Source organism: Wolffia australiana, chromosome 10 (assembly GCF_029677425.1).
Source record: "Wolffia australiana isolate 7733 chromosome 10, ASM2967742v1".
NCBI lineage: Eukaryota > Viridiplantae > Streptophyta > Magnoliopsida > Alismatales > Araceae > Wolffia > Wolffia australiana.
In genome coordinates, this window is record NC_135844.1 from 5,125,703 (window position 1) to 5,138,137 (window position 12,435).

At 48.2% G+C, this 12,435-nt stretch overlaps 1 protein-coding gene and 1 pseudogene across 1 annotated transcript; one reads left to right on the forward strand and one right to left on the reverse strand.

Annotated features, from left to right (window-relative positions):
• Window positions 1–3,523: 3,523 nt before the first annotated feature.
• LOC144708253 (cytochrome P450 76C3-like) lies at window positions 3,524–6,083 on the reverse strand (annotated as a pseudogene).
• Window positions 6,084–7,116: 1,033 nt separating this feature from the next.
• LOC144708254 (uncharacterized) lies at window positions 7,117–7,761 on the forward strand. The gene has a single exon (XM_078581507.1). The coding sequence runs from the start codon at window positions 7,117–7,119 to the stop codon at window positions 7,759–7,761; it is 645 nt and encodes a 214-aa protein (XP_078437633.1).
• Window positions 7,762–12,435: the final 4,674 nt, after the last annotated feature.

Sequence of the window (12,435 nt, forward strand, 5' to 3'; positions counted from 1 at the left end):
CTGGGGTCTTCGAAGGTCAAGTGCAATACTTTTTATATTCGGTGGAACGGGGGATTGAAGGGAAGTAGATGCCGTCTTGCAATGTCAACACTTCGTTAATCGACTTGTTTCTCTAGTTGACATACCCACTTGTTTAGTTGGCGGCAGGCTGTCCTCGTGCCTGAATCATCCGATAGGGATATGATACTTGAATCAAAGATCTCACATTTGGAAACCAAGAAAATTATACTATGTTAGAAGTTATTCACTCATCTGAAAACTTCGTCAAATTATATGTTATCCTTACACGGAAAACGTATCTGCTCAGATATAGAACGTTATCCTGGTTTTAGGGTAATGTCTGCATCACGAGGATGGGATGACTGCTTTGCTGAGTAAAATGGATAACGTAACCATCTGAAGCATTGACTTAGTGAGAAGGCCAACTTCCATTGCCTTCCTTTTCAAGATCAGGCAGCTCGCATCAATTTCTAACTTCATATCTCGTTGATTCCTACCGATGTTTTTGATACGTTCATCTTGATTGCGTCTTATCTACGATTTACTTCATATTTGTCGAACATTCATCTAAATCAGGGCTTTAAAAAAGAACCAAGAACAAACTGTTATCCATTGTTCATCCACACATGATGGCATCGTCTTGATGTCAGTAGCACGTGAGTTCGCTTCTCCGGATTCTGAAAGTGATATGAAAATAGAAGTTAGATTCGTCATTGAAATTCATATCTCCTTCCGCTATGTGTTGGACGCAAGGGCTATTCCATTATGTGGGAGCTCATTTGAAATCGATAAACGTTTCAGATAGTTCTTTAGCGACTTAAAGATTCATCAGATCAAGACTTTTAGTTTTAATTTGAAATATTTGCATTACTGTTGGAAATGTCAAATCCCCCAGCCCTAAGTTTCAGGATTGTGGGGGTTAACTTGGTACATCCTAAAAAGTAGGATGACTTGGTACATCCTTGAAAGTAGGATGATGTAGCACATCCTTGAAAATAGGATTGTGCCTACTTTCTAGGATAGTGCCTAGTTTTTAGGGGGCATTCGCCCCAACATCCCTTGATGTATTCTTCTTTTCTCCCTTTGAGTTGAGAAGAGTTTCTTGAAAGTTCATTTGAACTAGAAGTTTCTTCCTTCTTCCCTCTCTCTCACTTTTGGAGTTGGTGCTCTCGTGACGACGAGGGGACGTGACGAGGCTAACGACTACGCCTCGGTGTTTGTCCTCGTATCGTCTTGGGATCATCACCTACATCTTCTGCATTGGTTCACGTCCAAGTAATCTTCTGCGAGTGTGTGCGCCCAACAATTACAACTCAGACACATCATTGTTCTCTTATTCTCCTTCTCGTGTTATCACAATTTTAAGACATTTATGGTCCATGAGTGTAAGCCTTTGAAAGTGTCTATACCCTCCATTTGTAGACAGATGGGAATAACAAAGATATGACCCCTCAGTTATGAAGACCTTCTGTGTCTTTCTCAAGACTCTGAGGGTCTTCGAGAAGGGGATCTGGTCTAAACTCACTTTTATGTCTCCACCCCCGCCTAAACGAAGTTTTTGGTTGAATCTCTTTACTTTTATGTCGGAAGAGACGAAGGACCCTGGAAACCAGTACGCATGGTCCACGCATCGGGACGGATTAGCAACGCTTGGCCTAATCAGCATCCCTCTTCAGGTCAAAGCTTCGGGGATGTCGCATGAACTTCTTAAACAGTTTCTTGGGCGGCCTTTTAATTGGCCGAGGAGCGTTATTTATTCATTATTTACAGGGTTTGACGAGTTGGCTGCACAAGCTGGTCGACGGCATTAATTCAATAATAAATCTAGTTGGTACGAAGCCATTGAATGTATTGCGGTATATGCATTTTTTTTAATCCAGTCCGAACTGGCGCTTGGCTTTCGACGAAGATGGAGACAGTTCCGATGATCTCTTGCAAAATATGGGTTTGGGGAGGGGCTTAAGTGGATTTGTTTTCAGTTGTGATGATTTCCAGTGGTGCAAGTATATTAAAATCCTCTTCGTATTCAGAAACTTCGCAAAATCTCACGGTAATGTAGACATCAATACATTGATTTTTAGGTCTTTTATGACCATCTACTAATTGATTCTCGATTTTACTCGTCTGCCAACGTGCGGTTGATCGCAAAAGCCACCGGCTTCACTTGTACCGGTGGGTAAGGTGAACGACAGCGTTTCGCGGAGATGAAAATGGGGGCTGAGGCATTAACCTGCACGGTTGCGATTGTTATCCACCGATTCCGCAGACTAAATCTTATTCAGGAGACAATGGTCCACTGGTTCAAGAGACATAGTGAAACCGTCTCACTACGACCGTTGCTGGGTCTTCACTTCGTCTCTTGACCAGGCGGATATGCCGCCATATTTCCTTCGAGTTAAACATATATTCAGGGGGCCCTCGACTTAGACATGACAGAGCTGCTGCCGGCTAAGGAGAGGACTGAGAGCTGACGGAGCTACAAAGACCGTATTAAAGACAGCGTCATTCTCTTTCGTATTAAGCGGGGTTTGGTAGCTTAGCCGGCGGGCTGTCCACAACTTGGACTGTTCCGTGAACTTTCCCTTGGGCGGCTAAGTCCCCAGGCTTCTGCGCTAGATCGATAGATATGAAAAAGCCAGATAATTGAGAGATGTGGCATGTAATTTCTGCTGCTGAGTACTTCTTTCGCCGAGGAGCATAATTTGTTCACTATTCAGTAGGCTTGACGGGTTGGCAGATCAAAGTACGCCGGACGGGTTCAGTCGGGGAAACTGTAGTAGGTAAGAACTCATGAAATGTATAACAGACCTGTATCTGTAATTTGTTTCCACTCTAGAGTGTGCCAATAGCTCATAAGAAAGATGGAGACAGATTCGATGATCGCTCGCAAAGTACGGGGGGCCTTAATTTGAGTTCTTTTTGGCCGGTTTGATCTTCAGTGGTCCAACAAAACTTAAATGCACTTCATATTTCGAAAATTTAAGAAAAATCTTACAAGAATGTATACATCGATATATTACTTTAGGGTACTTTATGCGCACCTGTTGATTGGTTCTTGATTAACTTATAGTTTTCTTTTGAAGGACCCTCACCCGATTAAAAGGATGGATATACAGAGATAGCTTCTTCTCAGGCCGTACGATTAGAGAAAATAAAATGACGAATAATAACATGCAATGGTTAGTGTCTCCGCAGACACTCAGAAAAGGCGCATTTGAATAATTTTTATTGTTATTTTTCTACATCAAAACGATGAAACTATTTAACAGCAAATAATTATTTGAGTTCTAAATACTGGGATCGAAAACGTTTACGAAACAAGCGTATACAATCGAGGTTCATAAAAGTTCGTTTCCTGGTGATTCTACGAAATAAGTTTATCGTCTTCTCCTGAGATATTATCGAGGTTCATAAAAGCTCCCATTATTCGCCGATTTCCATGGCCTGAAGCTTGGATGTGCCGTTTTAAGTGGAGTTCGTCCCGCGTCATTGAAACTCAGTATGCCGCCTTATTGAGTACGAGTGAAACATCTGTTCAGTCGGTCCTTGACTTAGGCATGACAGAGCGACTGACAGATAAGGGAGAAGGCTGAGTGGTGGCGAAGAATTAAAGACCATAATAAAGACATCATCATCATCTTCTCCTGACAGATTACATGGGTTCTGGGAGTTTAGCCGGTGGGCCATCCACAACTTGAACTGCTCCTTGCATTTTCCTTTAGGCAACTAAGTCCAGAGTTGCAATTTCACTAGGACCCAGCGATATTTTAGAGTTGGAAGATATTACATTTACTGCTCGCGTTCAGTGGGAATGGCAAATAAAGGCTCATGTTTCTTTAGCAGAGACCCAAACTTCTCCTTCAGCCCTGATTCTGGATCACATCCTTCTGGTAGAACCCAGTCAGCGGAGTGCAGCAGCGATGCAAGAACAAACATAACCATCCTCTTTCCAAGAGAGTTGCCAGCACACGCCCTCCTACCTGCCCCAAAAGGGAGGAAGCGAAAGGTGCCATCATTGTAATCCCCTACACCACATTCAGATAGAAACCTTTCTGGTTCAAACTTTGTGGCGTCTTCCCAAACCCGAGAGTCTCTCTGTATGGCCCACACATTGATGAAAACTTTAGTCCCCTTTGGAATTGTATATCCCAAAATGGTGCTGTTGGAGCTGGGGGAACAGGGCACCAACAAAGGCAGTACCGGATGGAGGCGTAAAGTCTCCTTGAACACAGTGTTAAGGTACCTCAACCTAGGTAAGTGTGCCTCTTCGACAGTGTGCCTCAGCGATTTCCTCCTTAGCCCTCTTCATCTTATCAAGATGATAAAGAAGCTCAGCCATGGCCCACTCCACTGTGGTAGTAGTGGTGTCGATTCCTGCGCCAACTGTGTCCTATGAACAACTCCAGAGTTTAGGTCCACAATAATGATATGCATGATGAAGAGGTTAGGGATGATTAGAGATCAGATATTAGAGATGATCACCATTAACAAAGCCTTTATCATGTCCATACTCATAGTGGACTGGGAATCGGTGCTCTGTGCAATATCCAGCAGCACCTGGAGGAAATCCCTTTTACTCCCTTCCATAGTCTTCCCTTGGACTCTGTGAAAGAACAACCAGGTAACTAATTTAAGACTAGCTTACACTTGGAGCTTAAAGGTAAATCCTAAAGACTAAAACAAACTTTGAATGTATTAAACCATCAAACACCGATGTAATATCTAATTAACGAGACATTTGTAGCACCACAATTGTAATCCAGATAGAATCCACAAACAGAAATTCACGATAAAAGGTCTGATACAAAGCCAGGATTAGAAAACGTCTCAGCTAATATTTTTCTAGAGATCCAGAAATGGAACACATGCTTTTCAAAATGAGTCATAACTCAGTTACCTGGTTATTCCTTCGTAGCCTTCCCGGGCTGCCAGCTCTAGCGTTGTCAACCGCTGCTGAATGATATCATTAAATACACGACTGATGGTGGCAGACAATTTCCTCGCCTGCTTTTCCAACCCCTGAAGATCAAGCCAAGCTAGAGCAGGATAGAAATCAGAGATATTGGGCACAGCCCACAAATCGAAAAGTTCATCAATTGCCCTGTGGAGTTCCTTCGCACAGCCTTTTGTATTCACTTCCTGCGACGCAAACTCTCCCCACAGCATTCCCATCATCGAATTCATCGCTACCGCTTTGACAAGCTTGCGTAAATTCACTAACTTGCCAGCACTCGCCTTCACCTCCTCCACCATCTTTTTTACTACATTCATGCGTACATTGTAGAGGCCGTCGAGAGTGGCGGGGCTGAGCAGCTCACGCACAGCGACTTTACGTACCATGCGCCAGTGGGGGCCATATGGCGCCCAGAGAATATCCGAGCAGCCATACGAAGAAACGGGGGCCACGGCTAGAGTGGAGTGGTTGGCAAAGACGATGTCCTGGTATTTAAGAGCTTCCAAAGCCGATTCTTGAGAGGTCAGCACGACGCAAAGTTTGGCCCCAAGACAGAGGCTCACTACAGGGCCATGTACGTCGGCGAGCTCTTTGAGGCATGCGTGAAGATCGGCACGGAGGAAGGGTAGGAAGCCTAGAAGAGGTAGTCCTCGAGGTCCTGGAGGTAGAAGATATGTCCCACTTCCCTTCTTATTCTTGGCCCTTCTCAGAAAGTAAAAGGTAATCAACATAACTATCATCGTGGAGAGGACGAAGACGGGGGGTCTTCATTGATGGGTATTGCTCAAGCTCGCCCGGAGGACCGCCGAATCCCATTTCTAGAACGTCGGGGTTTTTCCTCTTCTGGTAACTCTTTTCTGTTCCAGGTCGTGACGGAGCTTGTTACAGACTAATCTCGACCACCCACTTGAACGAGTTATTACGGCCAGGATTTGGCCACGTCAGACAGATGCCAACTAAGCCGTGGAGTTAGTTAACGCTTTTCTTTCTCTCTCCACGTGTAAAACTCCTACAAAGGACAGTATGTGTTTGATGAAATGATACGGTGATTTTTTTTTTCACGAGTCTTCTTCTTCTTTCTTCCTCTACATTCTTTGCCTGAATTAGTAGGTTCTTGAGAAACTCTCAGCTTCCCACAGCCAACATTCATTTCTCCTTCGTTTTCGTCGCCTCGCGGCTCTGCAATTTGTAACACTGCAGGTTTTAACATTTGCGGCTAACATAAAATGGGGCTTTTAGTGTTGGAACCATTCACTCTCTTGATCTCACACAGATAAAGAAGAAGAAATAACACTCAAGTCAACCGAAGAAACCGCTACAACAAAAGAGATCAGAAATGTTTATAAGCATTCCCCATTACTGCCTATAGATTCAAACTAAACATGACCACACAGCTAACTAAGGACTTGGTCGTCCAAGGCCGCTGATCCATGCTGGCTTGGTTTTTCCATTGCACCATTAAAAACTAACTCCTAAAAAAACTTAGTCAAGATTAACATGCTGAATTGGGAATACACGGCTGGCAGTTGAATAGGGGGCACATAATGTCCGCTCTCTTTGGATTTTAGTATAAAGAAATCCCGTCCAAGCTTAGGTGCAGGGGAAAAGCTTACGTCCAAGCTTACGGGTCAAAAAGAATGAGTCGGTGTGAGTTGCGGTGGGCAAAATTCGTTGATGTGGGAAAACTTTTGCAAGGTGTGGTTCCCCAAATCGAACGACAGACAGATAGGAACGAACGATATCGAAAGATTCAGAGAAGAAAAGATGTCGATGGAGTGTGTGCGCGTGAAAGAAAGAAGACCTGTCAAGGTGACCTTTGCACGTGGAAACGTGGACGCATAACTCCACGGTTATGCTGGAATTTCTCCACGTCAACCCATGTGAGCAGAACGTGGGAAAGGAAGTTATTTTAACTTCCGCTTCTGCTCCTCTATTTAAGACGATGTAATCAGTTCTTTTTTATATATGTTTTCTGAGTTCCAAGAGCCTTTCTTCTTCTTGTGTCATTGGTGCTTGAAGGTGATCTCGCCGGCGACGTCCAACCACGTCGTTTTCTCCGACGAGTATCTGACAAGTAGTATCAGAGCCAGGGTTGCGGGCAGGGAGTCGATCGTGGCAGTGTGTAGCCGCTGGAATCGTGACCGCGCAATCAACACACACTGATGGCTGGAAGGAAGGACGGCATCGTGCAGAGGGTGATTCGTGAGGTGAGTGCCGGGACCGGGTTTCCGATGCTCACCAAGACCAACTACTCAGAATGGGCGCTTCTCATGAGGGTGAAGCTTAAGGCCCAGCTGCTTTGGAGCGCCATCGAGGAAGGCGGCGCCGAACCCCATGAAGAAATGCAGGTGGTCGACGCGCTCTGCAGTGCCGTGCCATCGGAGATGTGGCCGGTGATTGCAGAGAAGGAGACGGCCAAGGAAGCATGGGAAGCTATCGCAACCATGCGGATCGGTGATGACCGTGTGAGGAAGACGTCGGCTCAGAACTTGCGGCGACAGTTCGACTTGGCGACTTTCAAGGAGGGAGAGTCTGTTGAGGACTACGCGCTTCGTCTCAACAGCATGGCGTCGACTCTCACCACTCTCGGCGACAAAATCGAAGAGACGCAAGTGGTTGAGAAAATAATTCGTAGTGTCCCCCAACGTTTCAGGCAGATCGTGGTCGCCATCACTACGTTGCTTGACGTATCAACGCTCACTGTTGCGGATCTGACGGGCCGGCTCAAGGCGGCGAAGGATGCCTTTGAAGAGACGCCGTCGTCGATGCACCACGAGGGCAAGCTGTACCTGACGGAGGAGGAGTGAAATGCGCGCCAAAAGAAGCAGTATGTTGGCAGAGGAAGCAGCAACTCAGCACGCCGTGGCAGACGTGGGCGTGGGCCAGCCCGAGGCAACAAGAAGGTTTCGTCGGGCAACTCTGGCCGGTCCAACGATGAGTGCAGAAAATGCGGGAAGTTGGGCCACTAGGCTCGTGAGTGCCGCTCAAAGTCCAAGAAGGAGCAGGCCCACGTCGTCCAAGAAGAGGAGGGGGCTTCACTATTTTTTGTGGAGTCAACCCCGGTCATATCGACATCTCCGGTACCAACCTCCACTCCACTCCACGCCCCGATACAGATCCAGTTGCAGGAAGAGAAGGTGTTCGCCCATCTTGGAGACAAGGAACCACGTGATGAAGAAATGTGGGTCTTGGACACGGGTGCCACGAACCACATGTCAGGTTCTCGTATGACCTTCACCGAGCTGGATGCGGGAGTGCTCGGGTCAGTACGTTTCGGCGACGACTCGGTGGAACAGATCTAAGGTCGAGGGACTATCATGTTCCAGTGCAAGAATGGCGAGCACCGGTCTTTCGAAGGGGTGTATTTCATTCCCCGATTGACGACGAACATCATCAGCGTCGACATCGAGAAGGGGGCAATGAAGATCCATGAACCAGGTGGACGGCTCCTAACAAAGGTGATGCGCGGAGAGAACCGGCTGTACATCCTCCACGTCAAGCTGATTTGGCCAGTGTGCTTGGCGACGAAGCTCGACGAGGAAGCCTGGAGATGGCACGCGCGCTTTGGCCATGTCAACATGGCTGCCCTGAGGAAGATGGCTCAGGAGGAGCTCGTGCGTGGGTTGCCAGAAGTTGGTCGGGTGGACCAGTTATGTGAGGCATGTCTCGCCGGCAAACAAAAGCGGTCGCCGTTTCCTGAGCAGGGCGAGTATCGCGCGCAGCGCATTCTGGAGCTAGTACACGGCGACTTGTGTGGTCCACTTGCACCGGCGACACCCAACGGCAGCAAGTATTTCCTTCTACTTGTGGATGATCGAAGCCGGTACATGTGGGTGGCCATGATGTCTTCAAAGGACTGTACTGCAGCGGCCATCAAGGAGAAGGTGAGTCCGGACTGAAGATGGGTGCGCTCCGTACCGATCGAGGCGGCGAATTCACCTCACACGAGTTTGCGGAGTACTGCACGAGAGAAGGTATTCATCGTCAACTCACAGCGCCATACAGCCCGCAGCAGAATGGGGTCGTCGAGCGCAGAAATGGTACGGTGGTAGCAACTGCAAGGAGCATGCTCAAGGCGAAGGGGCTACCGGACTGGCTGTGGGGTGAGGCAGTAGCAACTGCTGTATACATCCTGAACCGGTGCCCAACAAAGAGTGTGGATGGTATGACGCCATTCGAGGCGTGGCACGGGAAGAAGCCGGCAGTGCACCATCTGAGGGTGTTCGGTTGCATCGCCTACGTCCGGAACACAACGCCACATCTCAAGAAACTCGAGGACGCGGCGCAAGATGATCTTCATCGCCACGGCGTGGATCAAAAGCCTATCGTGTTTATGATCCCACCACAAAGCGTGTCCATGCGACACGAGACGTGGTCTTCGATAAAATGCTCAATGGAACTGGTGCAACGGTGCAGAATCAGGCGAGGAGGGCAGCAACGGTTTCATGGTGGAGTATACCATCGGGAATCAGACGCGTGCGGAGGATGATGCGGCGCAACTTGAGCAAATGTCTCCATCGTCTGTGCACTCTAGAGGGGGAGCAACACCGATCGAAGATGGAGGAGAGGACGTGAAGTTCGCCACTCCACCCCATGTTCGTATTGACAACCTGGATGCTGATCACGGTGATGATGCACCACTCCGCTTCCGCAACATCAACGACATCATCGGGCCGGCTTCTCCGCATGGGCTTGCATCACGGGCATCAATTGCAGAGGAGCTGCATGCTGTAAGTTCTGATGAACCTGTTTCCTTTGCTGAGGCAGAATGCAATCCAAGCTGGAAGAAGGCTATGGAGGAGGAGATGGCATCAATCGAGGAGAACCGCACCTGGTCCCTTGTCGATCTCCCGCACGGTCGTCGAGCGATCGGGTTAAAGTGGGTGTACAAGGTGAAGCGAGATGAAAGCGGAGCCGTGGTGAAGTACAAAGCACGTCTTGTGGCGAAAGGCTACGCGCAGCGCCAGAGATCGACTACGACGAGGTGTTCGCTCTGTGCGCGGCTCGACACGGTGTGCCTTCTCATCGCTCTCGCGGCGCACGAGGGGTGGGAGGTGCATCACATGGACGTGAAGTCGGCATTCTTGAATGGTGATCTCCAAGAAGAGGTGTACGTGGAGCAACCTGCTGGTTTCATTATTGCCGGCAACGAACACAAGGTGCTCAAGCTGAAGAAGGCGCTCTACGGCTTGCATCAAGCGCCAAGGGCCTGGAACGCGAAGTTGGACAATACGCTAACGTCGTTCGGATTCAGGAGGAGTCCCTTGGAGCATGCTATCTACACCAAGCGGAGAGCAAATGCGCAGTTGGTGGTGGGAGTATATGTTGACGACCTAGTCATCACCGGCGCCAATTGCGACGACATCAAGAAGTTCAAGAAGGAGATGGCTGACGCATTTCGGATGAGCGACCTCGGCCTGCTTCGCTACTACCTCGGCATTGAAGTGAAGCAGAACACGAGGGGCATCTCGATCAGCCAAAGAGCCTACGCCGCCAAGATTTTGGAGAGGAGCGGCATGACAGGTTGTAATCCTTGTCAAGTACCAATGGCTACACGTCTGAAGCTGAGCAAGAGAAGCGAGGAACCACTAGTTGATGCTACAACGTACAGAAGCATCGTGGGGAGTCTCAGGTATCTGGTCAATACTCGTCCAGATCTTGCTTTTGCAGTTGGCTATGTTAGTCGGTTTTTGGAGGAGCCACGAAAGGATCACATGGCAGCTGTGAAGCAAATTCTCCGCTATGTAGCTGGAACCAAGAGCTGGGGTCTCATGTTCGAAAGAAAGAAGAAGAAGGAGGTCCAGCTGACAGGGTTCAGTGATAGTGACTTCGCCGGTGATGTTGATGCTCGAAAGAGCACAACTGGAGTCATTTTCTTCTTAGCCAGCAGCCCCATTACTTGGCAATCGATGAAGCAAAAGGTGGTGGCTCAGTCTAGTTGTGAGGCGGAGTACATTGCGGCTGCCAATGCTGTCTGTCAAGGCTTGTGGCTCGCGCGGATGCTAGCAGAAATGCAGGGCTCAACCCCAAGCGTACCAACACTGAGGGTGGACAACACATCTGCCATCGCACTGATCAAGAATCCAGTTCTCCATGGGCGCAGCAAACACATTGAAGTAAAGTATCATCTTGTCCGGGAATCAGTAGAGAAGGGACAGATTAGCGTGGATTTTATCAGAAGTGAAGAACAGTTAAGCGACATTTTGACGAAGCCGCTTGGAAAAGGCAAGTTCCATGAGTTTCGCACCATGATTGGCCTCGTCGATGTCCAACATGAGCACAGCAAAGCTCAGGAGGAGATTGTCAAGGTGACCTTTGCACGTGGAAACGTGGACGCATAACTCCACGGTTATGCGGGAATTTCTCCACGTCAACCCATGTGAGCAGAACGTGGGAAAGGAAGTTATTTTAACTTCCGCTTCTGCTCCTCTATTTAAGACGATGTAATCAGTTCTTTTTTATATATGTTTTCTGAGTTCCAAGAGCCTTTCTTCTTCTTGTGTCATTGGTGCTTGAAGGTGATCTCGCCGGCGACGTCCAACCACGTCGTTTTCTCCGACGAGTATCTGACAAGACCGAGCGAGATACCGCGAGAGAGATAGGAACGAACGAGACAGAGAGGGAAAGAAGAGCGAGGGATAGAGCGAGAGAGGAGAGAGCGAGATAGATAGATGGGAAGAGAAGAGAGAAGGAGATAGAACGAGAGAAGAGTAAGAGAGATAGAGGGAGAGAAGGGCGAGCGAAAATGAAAGAGAGAGGAGCGAGTAGGAGAAAGAAATAGATATATAGATTCATAGATAGATAGAGAGAGCGGAACGAGAGATATTGACAGAGAGGAGTGAGTAGGATAATTAGAGAGAGAATAAAAGAGAGAGATATAGATGGAAGGAGAGGGACAACCCGGAGGAAGAGAAGAGCGAGATAGAGAGAGAGAGAGAGAGAGAGAGAGAGAGAGAGAGAAGACCGAGCGAGATAGAGGGAGAGAAGACCGAGCGGGAAATGGAGAGGGAGAGAAGACTGAGCGACATAGAGAGAAAAGGAGAGAAGACCGAGCGATATAGAGAGAGAGGGAGAGAAGACTGAGCGAGATAGATAGAGGGAGAGAGTTCCGAGCGAGATAGAGAAAGAGGGAGAGAATACCGAGCGACAGAGAGAGAGAGGGAGAGAATACCGAGCGAGATAGAGAGAGAGGGAGTAAAGATCGAGCGAGATAGAGACAGAGGAAGGGAAGACCGAGCGAGATAGAGACAGAGGGAGAGAAGACAAAGTGAGATGGAGACAAAGGGAGAGAAGACCGAGCGAGATAGAGACAGAGGGAGAGAAGACCGAGCAAGATAGAGAGAGAAGGAGAGAAGAGCGAGCGAGCGAGTGAGATAGGGAGAGGGAGAAGAGCGACCGAGCGAGTGAGATGGAGGGAGATAGAGAAAAGAGCGATGGAGCAAAAGAGAGAGACTAAAGCAAGTGAGAGAGAGAGAGAAGCA